The sequence below is a fragment of the Notechis scutatus genome, chromosome 3 (assembly GCF_049901735.1).
Source record: "Notechis scutatus isolate UNSWTSFEM ecotype Mainland chromosome 3, rNotScu1.2, whole genome shotgun sequence".
Classification (NCBI taxonomy): domain Eukaryota; kingdom Metazoa; phylum Chordata; class Lepidosauria; order Squamata; family Elapidae; genus Notechis; species Notechis scutatus.
The window spans coordinates 47,240,786-47,263,639 of record NC_142011.1 but is presented as its reverse complement, the minus strand read 5'-3'; the positions used below and the strand labels follow the sequence as shown (position 1 = coordinate 47,263,639).

Sequence of the window (22,854 nt, the reverse complement as noted above, 5' to 3'; positions counted from 1 at the left end):
GAATTTAAAAGAAAAAAGATAGCATCACATGACTTCTAAATTCTACATGAAGGAATTTCCTGTGTTTCAATTCCTTCATGTAGAATTTGGAAGACATGTGAAAGAAACTACCCTGTTTCTCCAACAATACGGCCTCCCCTAATAGGAAGTCCCAGCATGTTTTATAGGCATGAAATTAAATTAAGCCCCTCCCCCCAAATTAAGGCCTATATTAAAACATGCGAAATGGTGGGGAATGGTGGGGGGGTCTTGCCGTTAGGAACTACTTTTGTTGCACACCCGGATATGGTGCTGCCTGCGTTGACCCCGATACGAAGTGCCCCACCAACGCCGAGGTCAACATCCAAGCCGTTGCCGCCCACCCACCTGAAGATGCAAGGGGGGGGGGGAATTAAGTCACACCCAAAAAGACAGCCTAGCCATTTTTGGGGGGCTCAAAAAAAAAAATAAGACCCGGCCTTATTATATGAGAAACATGGTATTAACATCTTCCACCAATATACAGTAATTTAAGTGATTGCTCCAGAAGGCATAGAAAGAATTGCCACTAAGGGGCACTGTTGCTTACTGCACCTATTGCCAGCAAAATGCAGGTATTTATTGGATAAGAGTCCTGAGAAGGTTCTGTTGCATATAGTCTGTAAGGATCAGACCTGCAAGATGTGGAAGAAAGATATTTCTCTTCCTTCACTGGACAGCACTTGAAGAAATGGGATCCCATAAAGCAAAACTGGGAACAAAGGGATAGATGTGTATCAAACAGGAAAAACAATGTGCAAAGTGTAAAAAATTGTGCTCTGTGGAAACTAGAATCACTTTCACAAACATTTTCTGAAATTTCTATATGTACATTCAGCTATAAAAGTATTGTTTTTCCTTTTCAGAGGACTTAACAACTCAATCTTTTACAAAATCAAATATGAATTGTTTAGGATTTTATATGTATTTGAAATTATTTGTTTATGAATAATCTCTAAAACAGAATAATAGTTAAATTCCCTGTGTTTCTCTCATTCTCATATATACAACTTACACAAAAACTGCATAATATTTGTCCCAAGTATTGCATCAATTGTTTATTTCTTAGATTGGATAGAAATTAAACAAATAAGCTTAAGCTTTACCTTATTTTGCACTATATTTTATTTTCCCTTTGATAATATTTTTCACCCTACACACATTTATAAAACCACCAGCTCTATCTAATTTATCTAATGATGCAGGTTCTGACCTCAACCATTTTGAGCATAGTGATACATAATCATAGTGATACAATCATGATCGGGAGAAGATGGGAGAAGATGGCAAGGAAGTAACAGGTAGCAGGGAGAAAGTGGGAATTGCTTAATTGCATCTATCTTTAAAAAAAGGTGGGGGAGACTAACCAATCAAAAGCAGTACTCTAGAAGACACAATAGGAATACAAGTCAAACTAGGCAACAAAATGGTAAGAGATTATCTATTCACTCTAGATCAGGGGTCTCCAATCTTGGCAACTTTAAGCCTGGAGGACTTCAACTCCCAGAATTCCCCAGCCAGCTTTGCTGGCTGGGGAATTCTGGGAGTTGAAGTCCTCCAGGCTTAAAGTTGCCAAGGTTGGAGACCCCTGCTCTAGATGAGTTCAAATTGCCAGGACCAGGTGGATTGCAACCCAGGATTCTGAAGAAGCTGGCAGACATGATCTCAGAACCACAAACCAAATGTTTCAAAACCACTGGAGCAATGGGAAACTACCAGAGAACTGCATGTGGTTCCAATCTTCAAAAGGGGGGGGGGGAATGGATCCAGGAAATTACAGATTAATTAGCCTGACATCAATACCTGGGAAAATCCTGAAAAAGATAATTAAGCAACAGATCTGGGAACACTTAGAAATGAGCAAAGCTATTACTAAAAGCCAATATGGGTTTGTTAAAAACAGATCATGCCAGACAAATCTTACTGCATTATTTGACAAAGTGACTACATTAGTTGATGAGGGAAATGTTGTAGACATAGTTTACTTAGACTTCAGTAAGGCATTTGACAAAGTAGACCACAGTCTATTTCTTGGTAAAACAGAAAAATGTGAGATAGATAGCATCACCATTAGATGGGATTCTCAACTGGCTGACCAATCATACTCAGTGTGTAGTCCTCAATGTTTAGACACTACAATATCTAAAACGGAAGGAAGCATGCAGTGGGATACCTCATGCTCTGTCTTAGGCCCAGTATTCTTCAACCTATTCAAATTATTTACTAAGAGGATTAAAAGGGGAACTCATCAAATTTGTAGATAACACCAAATGAGGCAACAACAAACATTTTAGAAGATAGGCTCAAAATCAGAAGGTTCTTGAGATTTGAACACTGTGCCCTATCCAACAAAATGTAATTCAGTGGCTAAAAAAGTAAGGTTTTATACATAGGCAAAAAACCCCAAATATACAACTATAGAATAGGTGATATCTGGTATCTGTGAGAGGGATCTAGGTATCCTAGTGCTCAAGCAGTTGGACTAAAAGACCTCCAAGGTCCCTTCCAATTCTGTTGTTCCATGACTTCTATTGCATCTATCTTTAACTTCTATGACATAGTGAGTCACAAATTTTGTCAGCGCAAGCTTATGAAGTATGTCCCATTCAATTGAGTGGAGACTTATTCTAATCAGTTCTTTATAGTTCTGTAAGTTCTAAAATTATAAGTTCTGAATCAGGAAGAGTCAAAGGAAATGCTTCACATAAAAAAAAATTCAAGATTTCAGTATGTCTCTTCATTTAAAAGGATCTGCCACTCTAAACTCATGTTCTTTGTTCTTCTTCAATTCCTCTTTCCACTTTTTTGTATCACAGCTATTCAGTTGTGTCCTTATGGACATAAAATTTCTTACCTTTCAGTAACAGTATAATAGTAAGAAAATACAAGACAAAAATAAGGAGAACATTTACACTCAGTGCTGACTATGTATCACATCTGCAAGAACTCCAAGGATCTCTTGCTTCCCTATCCCATACTTCAATGACTCATATGATCTAGAACAAACATTCTAATCTCTGCATCAAAAGTTGAATAACACAGATTATTCTAAATGGAAAGAAAAGGCTGGGCAAAGGCCAAAGCTTCACAAAGATCTGATCCTGGCAGCAAAACCAAAATGCATTTATGCATACATATATAACTATCTCTAAAAGGAAGGAAAACTGAAACAAAGAGGAACTTTCTACCTTATGGTGCTCTGCTGACAATGTAAAAAATAGAACCTCAGAACCACTTCTCTACACCCAATTTTTTTTCTTTTCTCTTTCCTGCTTTGACTGATAGTTCATACTGCTATGTAGTACAGCCTCTTGGCTGCCATCCCAAGTACCCTTATGCTGACAGCCCCAACTTTATGTTGGGAAATCTGACTCCCATAAAGCAGTCAAAATGGAATGAGGAAAATGTGAAGTGAGTAAGAACTGTGTTAACTGTCTATCTTTATAGGCAGACCTAGTCCCATTAAAGAAGCACTAAAAAAAACCTTCTCTGACCAGTTTCAGAAAGGAAATAAAACAAGCTGTGAGCAATGAGATGTGGGGGAACATACTGGAGGAAACCACAGTGGGGGAAATATGTTTACCACTTATTTTCTTTAAATTATCACAAAATATTTGTTTTATTATTATAATACTGTTTTCGGTATCTTCAAATGAGTAACCAAAGCACACAAAAGCTATCAGATGTTACACTGCTTTACAACAGAGGTACACAATCAGCCCCCACACTGCAAAAGGCCTGGATGGAGCCTCTGAGCTCTTCAAATTTGCCACCAATGTAGCAGCGAACCTATGAATTACAGTCCTTTTATGCTGAAATGTCTTGCACAATAATATTGAGGACTTTCTTGCATCACTTGGTCCCTCAAGTGCCGCTGCCGTTTCACCACCCAATGCTTCCCATAGCCATCCTGCCCACCATTACTAAAATAACAAAGCAACCCAGGCTCAGCTGCTGCTTCTCATTGTTCATATCTGATTTTAATTTTTACTGATACCACTCAAACTGTGATGCACCTTCTCTGCAAGCATGTGCTACCAGTATATATACGCCAGCCTTGGTGCTGCCTAACATACTACAATTGTTCATGTATTCTAGACCTTTCTATTGTGGGCAGCCAGCCCTAGATATGTTCTGGAAGACTGAATGTATCATTCAGCCCCCCAAAAGTTGCATATCTTTGTTATATAAGATGGGTGACTACACAAATTTGAATAATAAATTAATAAACAAACAAAGCTCAGAACCTTCTTATTCTGCTGTTCTTCAAACAAGCTGTGGTAGGAAGCAAGAAGATAAACATAATGGTACAAATTCTGAAAAGTGTAAGCCTTGCAATAGGGTGGTTGTCAGGAATTAGAGATGAGAGTGACTTAGAAGAAGAGGTGTGGAATTGCTAGGCTACCCATTGCAACATTTTGGATGGGTGATTTCACATCCTAGAGATTACAAAAGGATAATACTTACATGTCTAGTAATATTCAGTCACATCAAATAATACAGCAAAGTCCCAAATATTATTTAAAAGCATAATTCAGGCAAGCACCAAATCTGGAGTACCCACTCAGGATGGGCTCCTTAGAGGTAGCAACAATGAAACCTACTCATCATGTGTGGCAACATCTCCACTCTATGCCCTTTACCTTGAGGATGATAAACATAGCAGTAGTAGCAGCATCAACCCAACCCAACCATTGACTGGTTTCAACAGCTGTTAATCTGCTGCTGGGGTTGGGATTTACCATTCTGATTTCAGCACAGCTCTCTGAGGTTATGCTTTGGAAGTGCTACTGACATGTCCAGCCATGAGAGGGTCCAATGTGCTTGCCATTTCCTGAAATTGAGCTTGCCATCAACATATTGCCCGCCCCTCCCCAAATCTGAACACTGCCATCTTACCTCAGTTGCTAAGAATGCATCCACCTCATTGTGGAAAGTATCAAAAAGAAGGGTCAGGGCCTGCCTATAGGAAGAAGCAACAATGAACAGCTCAGAATAGAAAATGGAAAAAAGTTTGTTTCATGTGGAGGATCGATTTATGTCAAGTCAAAGCCTGTATGCACACTTCTAGCTCAGAACTGTTTGTCCTGATTAGCAATTCTTCAGGTTTTCAGTCATGAGTTTTTCCCAGCCATATTTAGAGCTGCCAAGGTTGAACATGGAAGATTTTCATGCTAACCATGTCATACCAGTGAGTTGCAGATTTTCCCCATATGGCCTGCAAACATGGCTGGCCCACATTAAGAACTCAGATAGTGCTATGTCTCTTTATGTGTCTTTTTGTCATTTAGTATTAGCCTATACCAGGGCTGTCAAACTCCCGGCCCACAGGACAGATGCGTCATGTGCTGGCCGTGTCCATGCCTGGTTTAGCGAAGGGGAAAAAAGTCCCGATATATCATGTGACGATGTGAGTTTGACACCCCTGGCCACAGTCCACAGAAGTTCTATTTGTGTAGTTTCTCTACCAACTACACTGCAGTTTCAATTCATTTTTTTTTACCTGGTGATGGTCTGCTTGATTGGCCTCTCTTGTAGATGAACATAGTGGTTGAGTGTGGAAGGGCTTTGGTCATCATTCACCTACATTAAGAAAAGGAGTTGCTCAACAATATTCAACATCTCTTTGTTACACTTGCTAAAGCTGCCTTCTGCAAAGCTGCCTGTGTTATTGTTCAATAATGAACCAAACTATAAATTTCTGTCTTGGGCCAACCAGGTGATGCCATCAAGATTCTTATCCAATGGCATGAGGGTGTTGAGGTTTGGATTAAGGTGCCTGCTTAACCCTGGCAAGGCCAAACAGTTTTAAAACCTCCAATCCCTAACCCTCCCCACAAGGATCCAGAAATTTTCCATCTGTGTGGGGGAACATTTAATCAGTGTGTAATTCCTACACTCATGTCTCCTGCTTGAAGAAGAAATGGTAGGCATGTCTAGGAGTACATTCGTTCAAGTTAACTGTGCACTAATTGCACCCATTCCTGGACCGGGAGCTTTGCTCACAGTGACTCACACCTTAATCAACTCCCATTTGGATTACTGTAATGCACTCTACAATGGACCTGAAAGGCATTCAGAAGCTGCAGCTGTTGGTGTTTCTTTTTAGGCCTATATAGCACCACTGCACCAGCTCCCAGTGGACTTTTGGGAGGTGCTGGTCATTACCTATAAAGCCTACATGGCACAGGGCCAGGCTATTTGCAGGACAACTTGATTCCCATACTGTCTGCTTACCTCACTAATCTATCGTGGAGGGCATATTTCAGGTCCCTTTCATTAGATAATGTCATCTTATTGGACCCCAGAGTAAAGCTTTCTCTGTGGAAGCACCTGCTCAATGAAACAACATCCCTCTAGAGATCCAGATGGCCCCAGCCTTTTTAGTTATTTATAAGCTATTGAAGACTTGACTGTCCACCCAGGTAATTTGGGCCAAATGGTTAGATGAGCTCTGTTGGTTATGAGTTGGGTTGTATTAATGACCTTGGACATCATGGTTATTGTCAATTGTTTTTAGCCCTTATATGCCACCCTGAGCTCTTTTTTGTAAAATAGCTGCCATATACATTGATCGAATGAATGAATGCATAAATAAACAATGCTTTTAATACAAAAGATATTTATATGCATAAATGCTTCCCAAGAAGTAGAGCAGTGAATTTCTTTCTGACAAAAGGATTACTTACTTATTAATTTGCAGGAACAATTTTGTTTCTAGAAAATAGTTTTTAAATTTGATTTAGATTTTTGAGGAAGCAGAATAGACCCGTAGAACTGCCCTCTGAAAAAAGATATCTTAAGGTGCTACCAGTTGATTTTCTAGTCTCTTATATGAAAATATTAAAGCAAGGGATTCAGCTCTGAGCATTTAATTTTACATACATAGGCCCACTCTTTTGTACATCACTACTGGCTTGTCAACATTCTATTTATTAAAGCTACTGTCCTGAAATTATACCACTGATAACTTCTCTTATGTTAGGGAGATGCAATTTGTCCAACACAAAATAACACTGTAGTAGTTGCAATGCAAGATACACTTTAATTGCAGAAGTATAAAATGAAGCTATTAGCTCTAAGAAGTATTCTGCATAAACAGACACCCAGGTGTGATCGTTATTCTCATTCCCCAGGTATCAGAATATCTGATCAAAAGCATACTTGTACCAGAAAGGTATTCTACATTGCAGGGGACATTTAAACAGGAGTCAAGATGCCAGATGCCAGAGTTACTTTGATGATTAATACAGTGATTTTGAATTGCCCCTAGGACTTCAGTGGGCATGTTAATAATATCATCAGATATTTGTGCAGGGTGTGCAGGGCTGAACTTTGGGTTTTATTTGGGCAGATCTGGGGGTGGGATATCTTTGCTAAAATATATATGAAGACTCTGAGACAATTAGCACATATAGGATATATTTTATTAAAATGGAGGGATTATATTTTTGGTACTGAATATTAGCAGTTTAATCTCAGATGCCTTTAAGATTATGCCTCTAACCATAAATAAGGTTCTAAGACTCTAGTCTGGAGAGCATGTTGTTACCCTCTAGCATTAGACATATGCTGAATCTTATTATTCCTCTTTAAGAATAAATAAGATTAGAGTCCTCAACTAAAGATTTGCAACTAGGCAAGCAACAAGGTCAAACTGATAATTATGGATTAAAAATAAAATATTAAAAATGATATAAAGAGTTAAGTTTAAGTCAAGACCCTGTCTTAGCCCTCAACATATAAGAACTATTTTTATATCAAACTTGCTCTTACATGATGTTAATGGAAATACTGAATTAGAATCGGCTAAGAAGCAATAATTTTGTCAGAGCCTATTTTCATGTTTACAAGCCAGACATTTACCGTCCTAGCCAGGTCACTGCGAACAGCCTTCCTCTTCATCAGCTGCAACCGGATATCTATGTCAAACTTCCTGCAGTGTTGAATATATTCATGACTTCCTAGTGGAACTTTGCTGGAATGATACAAATAAGTACAGAAAATGTAAGTAAAGGACTTTTTCCCCTGTATATTTCTGAGATTATTCCAGTAACAAAGTTTTCTAAAATTCCTTCTAACCAGATATACAGTGGCCTACACACAGATGTCAGATACAGGTCATGATGTCATTGTGCAAATTTTGACATGAGTTATGTACAGTAATTTCTGATTGCAATGGAACACAACTGACATAAATTATATAATCCATGTTGCTTCTCCAATGATGTAATGATGCAACTGATCTTGCTTGCTTCCTCTTACCCCATTTCCACACCCCCTGGACCCTCATGATTCTGTGTATAGTGCAGAACAAGAATACCTTTGCTGCTGCTTAGCTTAGAAACAATGAATAAATCATGCACTTAGTTATACAGGACTTTTATGCCTCAGTTCTCTTCCCCAAGAAAACTATTTGCAAATTCAATCATTATTTTTATGTATGTACACACACACACACACACACACATTCTTATGGTTTTCATTGTCTAGTGGAAAACATAGCAGCATAGCACTTAAAACTGATGATCTTAAAAAGAAAGGATATATTGATTTAATCTTTGTAGTACATGATTTAAAATAAAGAAAAAAAATAACCTGACAGAAAAAGGAACATGAAACCAAAGATAACCATACCACAATTTCCCTGAAGCTTGTATATACTAAAATAATTTGAGAAGCAAATGCTTCTGCTAAATCCAGATGTTATAAAGTCTGGGGGAAAGATGTTGGGTTTCTGCTTGCATCAGAATGAAGACTACCAAATGCAACTCCCTGTTGTTCTATTGACCTATATTCAAGATCGGACCAAGTCATTTTGCTGTCTGAGAGAAAGGACAAGAACAGGAATGAGATAGCAATAGCAATAGCACTTAGACTTATGCCTAGTGCTTTACAGCCCTCTCTAAGCAGTTTTACAGTCTCAGCATATTGCCCCCAACAATCTGGGTCCTCAATTTGCCCACGTCAGAAGGATGGAAGGCTGAGTCAACCTTGAGCCTGGTGGGACTTGAACTGCAAAATTGCAGGCAGCCGATAGTCAGCAGAAGTAGCCTGTAGTACAGCACTTTAATCACTGAGCCACTGGAGATCTACCATATTTTTCTGAGTATAAGACACACTTTTTCCACCCTGAAAAGTGGGTGGAAATGTCTGTGCGTTTTATGCAGCGAATGTTGCCAAAGCCCCGCCAGCCCCCAACCTTTGGCCTCTGCCTCCCAGCAATTTGCCTCCTTGTAGCAAACACCCTGTTTCAGCTTCAGCCTGATTAGCACAAGCAGCTGGTTGTCAGTTGGATCAGCCTCCTGATGATCAGCTGTTTCAGGATGCAGGGATTGACATAGCCTATTGCTGCCTCCGCGTGCCCCATTTTTGGTCTCCACATTCCATTTTTGGCCTCCGTGTGCCCCATTTTCCACCTGTTCCAATCCCTGCTGACTGGAACAGGCCAAAAATCAGTTGTGTGGAGGCAAAAAAATGGGGTGTACGGCGGGGTGCGTTTTCTGCAAGGAGGCAAATTGCTGGGAGGCAGAGGCAGATTTTTTTTCTTGTTTTCCTCCCCAAAAGCTAGGTGCGTCTTATACTTCAGAGAGTCTTGTATTCCAAAAAAATACAGTACCTTCTTTGTTCAGAAACAACAATGCAAATAATAAAGCCATTCTGTTCGAGTTATCAAAGACAACGGGTTAATTTAGAAGGCCTGGGACAGGCTATGTGGCCTGTACAGTTTCTCATGCAGAAAAATGAATGGTTGGAAGGGCTCAGGAGGAAAGGGGCGGTTACCTCACAGTAGATGGAACAGGACGTCTGGCCCTTTTACCTGCAAGTCTAAAAGGAAAAGTTAGTATTTATCTCTCTCCACCCTACATCCTGGCTTGCCCATCCAGCACAGCTGTCATTACAAAAATGTGATTGTCAGGGGACAGAGAGAGAGAGAGAGGGAGAGAGGGAGAGAGAGAGAGAGAGAGAGAGTTACTTTTAAAGTGGAGAAAGAAAATCAGAGTAAAACAAAACTTCAAAGTCTGGGAAAAGAAACTTTGTAAAAAGTCAGATGTGCTACCAGAATAGTATTTCCTTTTAAGGAAGTGATATAACAGACTTGTAAGAAACATTCATTTGATACACTGGCAATGTGCAACACTTAATTCACATATACTGATTGCTTTAAAAGGTAATTTTTTAGTTAGAATGTATCTTTTGGAAGTCTTGTTGGGATTTTGCTATAAGTTCTTTTTTAATTCCAGGCAGTCTCCTCCCTTCCAGATCCTGCCCTTTTATTCTTCCTCTCTCCTTTCCTATTTTCAAAAGCTTTTAATTATCCAGAAATCTTTATTATCCCTTTGATTTTTGATTTTCAGCATTAAATGCCTATTGATGTCAAAGTGGACTTTTTTCCCAATTTCTTACTTAAGTCTCTTAGCTGTCAGTATAGGAAAAGGAGAAAAAACCCCAAATCTTTTCCCTTTTCTCTCTCCTTCGCAGCTTAAAAATCTTCTTAGGGAACAATGTTATTATTTTTTAATAGTTTCAATTCCAGGGTACCTTATTTGTTGCTTTTGCTGTTTGACCCGGTCAAACAAAACTTTCTCCTCTTATCTTCCTCCTGCACATTCTTTTCCGGTCAAGTTCTTCTTTGTGGTGGCCATTTCTGACCACCTCTACAACCGCCTTCGGGAAAGGGAGCAATGGCCAGCTGGGGAGGAGAGATGTGGCTCTCCTCAACCCTGCAGGCAGTCTCCCCCCTCTTCACCACCTCTACGGGGTGGCTTATCCCCGAAGCCAGCTGGCTCAGGGCGTTCCAGCGGCGAGCACGGATCGAAGCCTCGCAGAAATGAGGTTTCGGTCTGTCGCTGAAGAAGCTCAAACCAGTTTTTCGCAACAAAAACCTCAGGAAGAGAAAGTTGAAAAAGAAATAAGAAGATATAACTCGGGACTATTTGGATTACTTGATGGTTTCTTGATTTTTGGTTATTGTATTTGAATGACTAAAATCAATCGAGTGGTTGTTTAAAACTGTTTAAAATGGCTCCACTTTTAGAAGAACTGAAAATGGAACTTAAAAAGTACAAAGAAGATGCACAAGAAGGGAGAGGTTCTTTTTGCTTTGTATTTCAGTTTTTAGAAATGGAGATTTGGAATTATGAGAAACAACAAGAAATGCCTGCAGAACAAGAAGATTGTGATAAAGAAGAAGCCATCTTTAATGAACAAGTAATCTTAGATGGGGGAAAAAAGGAAAGGGGGGAAAGAGAATGGAAAGTTTAAGATTGGGAAAAACAACTCCAAAAAAAAAAAATAGAGTGAAAAATAAGTATAAAATCAGAAAGCAACAGAAGAGGAAAATGCAGAAGAGAGAATTAGAAATAGAGAGACAAGGGGGTAAAAAGGGGAGGGAGAAGATGAGAGGGAAGAAAGAAAGGAAAAGAAGTCATAAAGGACAGACACAAAATACAGAGAACAGGGCCTATTTAGAGATAATGGGTGAAAATTTAATGGAAAAAGGGATTCTGCAAAGGTACATAAGATAATATGGTTATATTAGAAACAGAAATAATTTTTGAAAATATGAAACAATGTATGATTAAAATGTCTGATAAAATAGCTATCGTAATTCAGTGGAATGCTTGTCAATAAATAAATGTAATAAAAGGTATATTTAATGATTTATAAAACATATGTGAAGAGAAATAAGGGAAAAATTAATTATGGAGATTATATGTGTTTTTAAGGAAGTATGATATTTAATTGAAAAGAAGTGTTAAAGATGTTAAGATTTTAATGATTATTAATGATAGAACTGAACTGGAATGGAATGAGGGTTTATAATTACATATATTTACAATCTTTTTTTTTAAAGAATATAGTGTGTATTATAAGAATAAGATCTAGCTAAATTGGGGGTAGTGGGTGCCTATCCTCCAAAGCTGGGATAGGAATGGGTAGGAGGGCTACTATTGTTTTTTTTGTTGGGGGGGGGAGAAGAGACTGAGGGTTGTTTGGGGTGCTCCCCTGCAGATAACCAGGGGTGAGCAACATTGTGTCCTATGAGTGTTGCCGGGCAGCACAGTTCAGGGCAACCCAATCTCTACTGAATGAAGAGGAGTTGGGAGAGAGCTTCCAGGGTTGCTATGAAGTTTATTCTCAAGACCTGGTGGATAAAATCATTTGAATTCACTCCCAAGGTGGATTCCAGCTGGGCAAGACCTATGGAGTTGACTAATCCTCAGGTCTGTGATGTTAGCTGGGATAGATTTGACCCTTTTAATCTTGAGATAGACAGTTGCTTTAGTATATCTACACTCTCCTGTTTAGACTTTGTGCAATTTGGGTGTCCTCCTGGACTTGCCGGCAGGCAAGTGCAATTGTAGCCAGAAAAGTCTTCATACAACTTTGTCTTTTGCACAAATTGCACCCATTTCTGGACTAGACAAAGGTGCGTGTGTTCATTTAGTCCAGAATGCAGCAGCAGAGGTAGTCATGTATGTTCCTCATTATACCTTCTTCACAAATTCAAGTGGTTTGCAGTAGACCTCTGGATACAATTCAAGGTGCTAGTCATCACCAATAAGGAATACAAGAATATAAGATGGCGTACTCCAGACCTCTTCAATGTGACAATACCATCTTAGGAGACCTTGGAGGTATGCCTTCTGGATGGGGCCCTTCACTTTTGGAACTATCTGCTCCCTGAGATATAGCTGATCCCAAACCTGCAGGTCTTTAAAAAAGGAAATTAAGACATCTTCCTCCATATTTTGGGGTCTGGATAAGCCAAGTCCCAATAGGTTGGATTGTAGTATATTTTAGTCTGCTGCCATTTCATTGTTTTAGTTTGTTTTAAATGAACTCCATTTTGTTGATGACTTTTTCTCAGCTGTGCAGAGTCACTTTGAGTTAGTGGCCACGTAAATTTTAAAAATATAATGAATGAATATATGCCACCTCCAGCAGAGCTTCTCTGAATCAAATGCCCCAATGTCTAGAATAGATTATCATTTGCCAGAACAATAAAATAATTTTGTCATCTATTTGCACTGAGACTTGATAGCATGTAGAAAGCCTATGTTGTTTTTTGTGCTATAATTTGCCTTTGGTTTCAGTGTTGCCATCAACACTATACATTACTGTAACAAAAAAAATTATACTGGCTAACATACAAGAACAAGAAGGATCATTTAGAGCAAAGATGGATTGCTTTTTACCAGCCAGGTGCCAGTCTTTTAAAACCATTATTTTATTATCAGTATTTGATAATTTAGGAAGCCTTCTTTCCCTCCCATTATTGTAGAGAATTTGTACATTCCAAACCACCTCCCTTTCTTGTCATATTAAATTTACTTCTCATTTAACTTTTTTCCATTGTTTTATATTGTTTCCTGCCCAAAATCAGCAGGAAATTCTGCCTCTGATAATTTCTAATGTATTTGCAGCAGCAGGATCTACCAGGATGTGGAAACTATAGTTCAGGGGTCACATGACAGTGAAGATTTCCTTTCGTTCCCTCTTTCCTATACATTTCTGTGCCAATGACAGAAAGTCTACATGGCATTGCTCTGGTTAAAGAAAATGCTTTATATGCACTTCTCCATTCAGTGAGCAAGTATTTTGTCACCAGAATGCTTGCTTACCCTGCTCTGCAGCAAGAAGGGAAATATTTATTTGTATCTTATTGTTGGTGCTTCCTTTCTTTTGATATCTCAAGAATTTTTTGATACAATCAACCATAATTTTTTTCTAAACCACTACTAAACTTCTATATGAATGGTGAAAAATTATCCAGCAATTTGGGATGCATTATCATCAGCATGCTAATGATAAATAACTTTATATTGCCCTTGGGTTATAGGGAAGATTGTTGGATGCTCAAGTCTCTCAGGATCTGGATGGGACAGACCTGACTGAAGCTGAGTTCCCACACAAGAGGCACTATTTGTCTACTAAGGTCTTTCATCAACGTAAGTGTTAACTCGGACAAGCAGAAATTACTCTTGATACAGCAGATTCATGACTTTCATTAATTCATGAAAGATCCAGGATCTTTCTGGATTCATGGCTTTAGTGCAACCAGTAGGAACTGCAACTTTCAATTGGTGTGTTAGTTGCAGCCTTGCAAGGCACAAGAACATCTAATAAAAACTCATGCCTTTATTACCATACAGCAGTGATCCCCAACCTTTTTTACGCCGCGGGGGACCCCTATGACTGCCCTTGTGCTAACTGGAATCAGACTGTGGAAGTCCCTTTGCTACAGGCTCTGAACTGGCAACCAATTAGCTTCTAGGCTTAATTTAATGTGCCATATAAAAATCTTTATGGCTTGGGCCGTAGATATCCATATGACCCCTGGACCAAGGAGAGTCAATCCAGTCTATCAGGTCCTTTAGGGAGAAACTGCTCTTATGTCCTACTTTTAGGAGGGAAAGGGTGTTGGGCCAGCAGTTTCAGCTTTGTAGTACTAGTAAGTGGATCTATGGAACAGCTCCCTAAGGAGATTGAGATGTGTCCCTCCCGCTTGCATTGAGAAAGATGCTGAAAACAAAACTGTTCTGGAGAGCATTTTAAGTACGCTGAACCATTTCAGTGGTATTTTTGACCTCTTTTATTACTAAGCTGCAATTTTATCATTATGTTCTTTTCATTTCATGCTGATCTTATTTCTACTGTGGGTCCTTTAAGCATTTTTTCCTATACTATGTTAATCCCTAAGAACCATTTGACTGTGGCAAGATAGAAATGTTGTAATACATTAATAAATAATGGGTTGACCCACATCATAGGGCTGATAATCACTACAGTTGCAACTCTCATCTAAGCAGGTCAAAACAGCATTAGGGTGAAAGGCATGTGAACCATTGCTGTTATCTAGTGTCAGCTTTGCTAATCCTTCTCTTAGGCAGCGAGAACAAATTTAAAGCTAAGCAAAACATTCTAGTGGAACAGCTTAGGAAAAAAAACCCGGTTTTCTAAGGAACATTTGGGGCATGGTTAATAGACCAGGGCATTTGCACACCAGCTCATCGAAGATATTTCCATGTGGATGGAGAGGCAACAAGGAACTCCTGCTCACTTCATCCGGCACTCAGTGTCCTGCCAAGGAGGCGGATGTGGGGCAGAGCAGAGAAGGGGCAAGACAGTTCATTTCAATGTGCGCGAGCACACAAGCACACAGAGCAGTATAGGAACAGCTTTTTATAGGCTATACACACATTTGAGCTTTGACTGATTGTTTAGTCTCCCTAAAAAAAAACAACCCACTGAGCATTTGTACATTTATTAGTATTCAAGGAACCCCCACAAAGCACAGATTAATGTGCTTCACCTTCAAAACAGGGACAATAAATAGCAGTCTATAGCTGACATGATTTAGTCTTCAAATGCAAAAGCTGCAGCTTTTTTTCTCTTTTGACAGAGGCATAAGGCAACATGCATGGGAAGGATTCTGTGGGGTGGTATTTAGGCAGAAAAGAAAGACGGAAGGATACCATCCCTGCAGGCTAACAAAGCTGTCCTTGTACACAAGCAAGATAGGCAGCAGTTTCCCTTGCATTAAGCAGAGGAGAAAATATCAACCGTAGCAAGTAACGGGTTGTACATTGCCATTTGTAAAATAGAAAGCAAAATTCACTGTTCAAATTGCCATTGGTAATGGATACATCTCAACATTACTTATATATCCGAGTAAAACAGTTTCAACTAAATAGGACTAAAGAAGGTCATTTAAGCCACTTCTCCTTAATCTGGTACTATGCTTCATTGAAGTGCATTTTCCATTATTCTAAGCGGCATTATTATTGGCCAGGCCGACTGGGAGGTGGGGTTTGTAGTCCAGATAGCACAAAACATCAAACTGAAAAAATCTAATTTAGGAAGAATGAATTAGAGCTCCAAATTTGCAAGAAAGGAAAGAATAAATGAATAAGAACAGTAAGAGCGCAATGTTATGATCAAGCAGGCATTATACGTGGGATCCAAGAACTAATATAAGCAGAGATTTGGACTTAAGCTGATCTCTTTAGTCCCAGCCTAATTCATTGTCAACTAATGGCTTTTGCAACAGCAAGAAAACGGGCACACATCAGTATATTTTATAGCAGTTTTCCCCAACTACTGCCCTCCTAAAATGATGGGAACACAAATTCTACCATTCTCAGCCAATAAAGCAGATGCTGACTGGGAATTCTGGGAAGCGTAGTTTCAACACAGCTGGAAGGCACATGTTGGTGAAAGCAGCTTTGCTTCTTCCCCTCCTTTTATGATATGGATTCCAATAATAAAAAAGGGCTTTTCCTTTCCATAAATACATTGCCAGATTTTGCTGGAAGGAGAATCAAAACAAAACAAGAGGCGCCTGTGGGTTCTAGGTTGGCAGTGTCATTTTTTTTTCTGATGCAAATCTCTTACTTCTGTTTTTAATTAAGTGATGTTACATAAACGGAAGATTTTTCTTTTTGCTTATAGCTTATTAAATCTCTACCATGTAAAAATAATATTTTAAAATCTCAGTAAGAAAACATTGGGAGTTATTATTATTATTTCTTTGGCTTAAAGTCCAGGACACTCTTCCATGCCTCTACAGTGGCTCACTCAATTCATTCTACAAGAAGCTTTAGTATTGATAGAAGCCAGGAGGTATTTCCAATACTTAAAATGCATATTGAAAGTTGTTAATGTACTAAGTGATTCCCAAAGTGATAGGCTGAGATCTCTGAGCCATTTAGGCATACATATGTGCATGCATCCACTAACTTCACTGATGAAGAGAAAACCAGGCTGTAGTTTGAGTCATGCTGATGGTTGCAGACTTCCACAAGAATGCATTTAAAAAATTGTCACAGTTACCATAATTGCAGAATTCAGGAGGTTTGTTTCTTTTTAGTGCATATGCTCTCCATCTCTCTGACGTATTGAATGGTTCTCTGCTAAGATCTCAGTGGTTTTAAAGACCATTCCTTAATAAGCTGGTCTCAGTAATAATCGATTTGCTCTTGCCAGGCTGCATACTCAGCCGCTGTAACTGGACCACAAGCTCTTAAGTTTAAAACTACAAGGTTACTCTAAATGTCTCAGTGTGTAAATGAGTAATTTGTCTGGTTGAAAATACAGCACACCGTGGTTAAGAAGGACTGAAGATCTCTCTAAATGGTCAATTGAATATTTGGAATATTAGCTCCTAATTAGTTGACTGACAATTCACCAATCAGGATCTTTATTGATTTTTCCTTGAAAACATATTGCATTTTCTTTATTCCATCTACTTTAAAAATGACATAATTCCAATGAAATGAAAAAAGTGATTTTTGTTGTTTAAAAACAAAATGTAAAAGGAGATATTCATGCCTCCTTTTAATTGATCCAATTTATCAATCAAAATGTGCTAGGAACAAAACCAAGAAACAACAACAAAAAGATTTGAGTAGTTCTCAACTTATACACCATCAGCATCATTAACGATCCCTTGACTATCCTTGTCAATGGACATGTACAAAAAGAAAAACAGGATTGGAACAACCATGACCTGGATAAGAATCTCCATAGACATCCCACATATTATAGTTGGTCAAATTTTAAAGTATAAACTGAAGGTGATTTTTTTTCCAAGCAATTTGTTTGACTCATACATTAATGTGTTTAAGCATCAGTGCTGACACAGCATCTCTTGAAATAGCTCTCTACTAGGCCTGCATTTCATAAACAGAGCATTAATTGTATTTTGCAAAACCAACCATTATGTCTTATAGACCAAATCATTTTAGAAAATGCAGACTTAAATATCTTCAATACAACTCTACAGATGCTAAAATAATTGCAGAATATTCCAGGAGTATTTAACGTGGAAGCTGTGTAAATTGGATTAATAGCATGGAAAAAACTGATTTATTTTTTTAACAAATTCAAATTCTGGCTTTTCTATAATATGTAGAGAACTTTCAATCTTCAGAAGCCTAACACATGGTTTTGTGAGCTTATGCTAAGTAACTTAAGAAATACGTAAGCACACACAGACTAGACAGTCCTCAATTTATGACCGTTCACTTAACAACAGTTTGAATTAAAGACGGCCTAGGCCGTAGGAAATGGTGCTTTATGACCTGTAAAGTCCTTCCCCACTGTCACAAAATGTTGCATCCCCACCCCCTTCAGCCATGTGATTGTCATCTGGGAACCTATTCACATTTACAACCAGCAGCCAAACATCCTGCAACCTTGTGATTGCAATTTACATTCTTCTCTGCTGGCTTCTACAGAAGATCAATGGGAAAGCTGGCAGGGAAGCTTGCAAGTTGGCACCACCTTCTAAGAGGACTCCTTCTCACTTTTGGGTGCTGGCTAAATAAACTGCCTGCCAAAGGATTTCACCTCCTTGCCTGCTTGGATTTCAGTAATCCAAAAAGGCACAGAGCTGAAATCTTCCAGCAGGCAGTTCTTTAAGGCAGCTGCCAGAGGTGATGGGGAGCCGAAATCCAAGCAGAATTTTCAGCTTCCAGGGAAGACAGGTAGGGTGGTTAAGGTAAGGGATGCCTCAAGGTGGGTGGGTGGAAGAGGCCCTGGAAACCTGGCATACCTCATGCAAGTATCTCTCTATCCAGGAGCAGAAAATCCTCCTTGGATTTTGGCAGGGAAGATTTTCAGCTTTTGAGAGGAGATATATTGCCACATGGCCTGCACTGGGACTCCTAGAGTCTCCCCCCTCCTGAAACACCCTGTATTCCTCATCCAGGACACTTGTCCATTTAATGACCCACAAGATTGCTTAACAACTGAAATAGGGAGTGTCAGGATTGCAATCTCAAGTGAAGCAGTCATATGATATCTTGCTTAATGATTGCTTTGTTCAATAAGCAAGATTCTAGTCCCGTTTGTGATTGTATGTCAAGGACCACTTGCCTAGTGATATAAAACCTGTCCTCATTACTATTACTTTGGCATAGTTATAATCAGATGATTTTAAAAGACACTACAAGCAATTAGTATGGAAATGAGAATTACTAAGACAGTTAAAGTAGCAATCCTAGTCATATAATTCTTTACTAATCACAAGGATAAAGGATAAAAATAACAATGAAGGCAAAACAGACACAAATACAATAAGGCAGATGAGAATATTATATATATCTATTCAAAACCAGATTCCACATTACAACCTACGTTTTTATATTACCCACTCACTTTAGGAGGAATTCCTCTACACCACATATTTTGAGAACAAAATCATCCACATCAATGTCGCACAATTCATCATGAGTGTAACACAAGGTCTGGTAAATGAGTAAATCCACTGTGGAGGAACCTGCAAGCGTGGGCAAGAGGGAGGAAAGGAAAGAATAGTCAGCATTATGATTTCCAAGACAAAAATCCCATGGAATTCATCATACTTATCAGACATAATTATTCCAGTAGATTCATTTTTTCGGACACCAATGAAGGATTCATGCCATTTTCAACATGGAGTGCAAGCTGATACCAATGAAACATATAAAAAAGATAAAGTAATTTGTCCTGGATTCAGCTGTGGTTAGTTATCCATGATTCTTGACAATATTATGGAAATAATTTCTTTCTGTTCTTTTAATCAACAGCCTGGAATTTCCAGGTGGCTCTCAATCCAAATGCTAACCAGGACTAACCCGGCTTAATTGTTTAGATCAGCCAAGATCAGCTAGATCAGGGCTGTCAAACTCCCAGCCCGCAGGCCAGATGCATCACCAAGCCCAGTTTAATGAAAGGGAAAAAAGTCCCAATACGTCACGTGGCACCACCATTGACACCCCTGAGCTAGATGCTACAATTTACCAAGGCAACAAAGCATCTATTCCTTCCAACTGATGTAGTATCCCACTAAAGATACTACCTACATTTATTTTATATTCTTTTTAGTGGAGCCATGAATGCAGTCAAAAGACCACAGTATCCAAGTGACAATAAAAAAAATCATAAATTCTAAAAAGTAGAATAATAAAAAAATAATTTGCATGTAATTTTCTGTAGAGATGGTTATTCTAGAATGTTTCAGATATTTCGGACTTTAGTTCCCATTATTTGTGGCTGTATGGTATTTACAGAACTTATGATCATAGATTATGGTGTAGGCAACAGGATAAGTGATAAATGGTTATAATTCATTTCATCAAAATAGCAGCAGCTTGGAAGAGCCTGGCATAAATCTTCACAATATAAATTGGGATCTACAAAAGGTCCCTGACTTAAAAAAACAAAAACAAATTTCAGCAGTTAGATGACATTATTTTTCCTAAAAACAATAAAAGAAAAGTGGAAGAGGTAGTTGATGAGGCAAGAAATACTGAATAGTCAAATCTGTCCAATTTATAAGCATTTACAAGTATTCTATGTCAGTTTAAGTTTGAAACTTCTTATCTGAAAGCTGGAAATGTTAGTTTGACATGGGTCTTAACATCACTTTCCCTCTGGGAAAAAAAGTGTTCCCAGAAGATAAGGCACGAATCATAAACTAACATGTCTGCAGGATAAAAATATCCTGAGAAATTCAAAAAGAAAATAAAACACATTTACATTATGAAATGGAAATGGATCCATTTCATTAGTTGAGTTCAGTTCATATTCTTGTCTTAAAAAGATGAAAATTATTGCCCTAGACAAATATATAGATCACCAAAAAAAGAACAAAGAAAATTCCTAGTACAAGCCAAAAACTTACAGTCACAAGTGAATGTGAGAGGTTCTTGTAGGCTATCATAAACTACGGTCACCTTCAGGCTAACCCCATGGCCAAGATGTTCAGGGCCGAGATTGACAGTGCTCCAGACATAACCTGTGAGGGAGTAATCCTTGGTACTATAGCCAGATCTCAATCTGTGGACAAGACAAAATGGGTACAAATAGTATATATATACTACTATAATTACTATAATTATATGCCATGCTGATAGGCTTTTGTGTGTTTTTTTTCTTCTCTTCATCTTAAGATATCTACATTTAATTTTCTCATTTGTTCCACATTTTTAATTCCAGCCATGATGTTAAAACTTTGCTAAATTGGGTTTTCATATTTGTTCATTTTCTAAGATACTATATTTGGGTTAATACCCAGTCTGCGATTCCCATTGAAATGCACCATACATTTCCAATGCACCATGGAATCACGTGAATGGCTTGGAAATGGGTTAGTCCTTAAACAGTGAAATTATGGTTTGACTCAAAATATTGACATAATATCTCTATTTCTACAAATCCTCAGTTGAGGATGCCCAGATAGCACCGCCACTGATGAGTGCTAATGTAGACAATGTTGGGGCCAATCTAGACTAGGTGTTAGTTTTAAACATGCTAAAAAGAATGAGAAACATGATGGAGACAGAAATGGTTACGTTTGGCAAATGGATGGCAAAACAGAAACATTTTCATGCAGGTGGAACAAGGGTCTGTTAAAGATATTGGCTTGACTTCCTTCTGAAAACGGTGTCTCCCATAGACCTCACCCCTTTCCTAAGAAGTCTGTAGGGGGCGTGCATAAGTGCACCAACGTGCCACCGTCCCTGTCCTATTGTTTCTTTTTATTTTTCTTATATGTATCCATTTCATGTATTCATAACTATATTTATTCTTATATCTGTTATCTTATAATCGCTTGACAAAATAAAATAAATAAATATTTTTTTAAAAAAAAAAACACAAAATGAAGCTGCAGTGGATTGAACTATTGTGGTAACTCACCAGTGTTGGGCTGCTGGATGGTCGGCGAGGTATGGGCGAGCCCCTAGCTGTGATCTCTGACTGGGCCCGCCCAATAACCCTTGTTCTATGCTTTTCCTAAATAACTAACTTTTCCCCTACCTAGGTTGCCCAGGTGAGTTCTGTGCCGCCCTGCTATATTCACTGGAGCTGCCTGAGTCGATTAGCTGCCTGTTTGAAGCTGCTTTTCAGTCCCAAAGTGGTGCATGCAAGCGAAGCAAGCATGCGTGGGTGACCAGCGAGCCCCTTGTCGATGAAAGGGCAGCCCACCATTGCAACTCACTGAATTTTACTTGTGAGATTCCTCAGTTCCTTGATTTAAAAAGCATGGAGGAATGCCTCCTCTCCTCTTATCAGTCCTAGATGACTGTGGTAGGAATCATAATCTTCCCTAGGTTCATCCAATCACATGCAGGTTAAGACACTGCTCAGTGAAGTGTTTGCTTAAACACAATGCAACATAATCTTTAGACCAAGAGCACTTTTCCCCTAAGCATCAAGAACTAAGCAATAAATGGGTCCACGTGGTTAGGTCATTGGTTACATGAACAGACAAAGAAAATCACACACAAACACAATTAGGCAGAGGAAAGCCAAGGAAAGACACTCTGAGGGATTATTTTCTATCCTAGACTGGTACTCACACATCAAGCATGTGGCAAAATGCAGCAACCTCTTCATCTTTCTCCTCAGACACCTCAAATAGTTCATTAGACATGGGATAATGCCGAGAAGTGCCCTGATACCAAACATGGATGGGAAGTGGGAGAGAAATAAATGAAACACCACCATCAATCAATAAATATTTTGAGTATTATTTTATATACCAGTTAAAGATATATCAAGGAAAGTGGCAGGAGCAATTCTTGGCTTCATTTTATATATAACATAAACACAGTTATTTCTCTCTAAGTTAACAAAAGTCCTATTAGGCTATAAAAGTTTTTGCCATTTTTTTCCTGGCTTACAGATTGTGAAGACCAGAGAACTACTATGGACTGGTCCAATGTCTAGTCAGTATATAACTTGACTTTAGGCTTTATTATTTATTTATTTTTATTCAGCCTTTATTATTTTTATAAATAGCTGAAGGCAGCAAACATATTTAATATACTCCTTCCTCATCCT

At 38.6% G+C, this 22,854-nt stretch overlaps 1 protein-coding gene across 3 annotated transcripts in view; it reads right to left on the bottom strand.

The window, feature by feature from the left end:
• The window catches only part of PIK3C2B (phosphatidylinositol-4-phosphate 3-kinase catalytic subunit type 2 beta), a 100,024-nt gene that overhangs the window by 48,827 nt on the left and 28,343 nt on the right, over positions 1 to 22,854 (bottom strand). For all 3 annotated transcript variants that reach the window (XM_026676848.2, XM_087959704.1, XM_087959703.1), the window contains 6 exons: positions 22,371 to 22,465; positions 20,693 to 20,847; positions 19,186 to 19,306; positions 7,885 to 7,996; positions 5,522 to 5,601; positions 4,918 to 4,981 (listed from right to left, as the gene is read on the bottom strand). In XM_026676848.2, the coding sequence (XP_026532633.2) occupies positions 4,918 to 4,981; positions 5,522 to 5,601; positions 7,885 to 7,996; positions 19,186 to 19,306; positions 20,693 to 20,847; positions 22,371 to 22,465 (627 nt within the window). The remainder of the gene's footprint in view (positions 1 to 4,917; positions 4,982 to 5,521; positions 5,602 to 7,884; positions 7,997 to 19,185; positions 19,307 to 20,692; positions 20,848 to 22,370; positions 22,466 to 22,854) is intronic.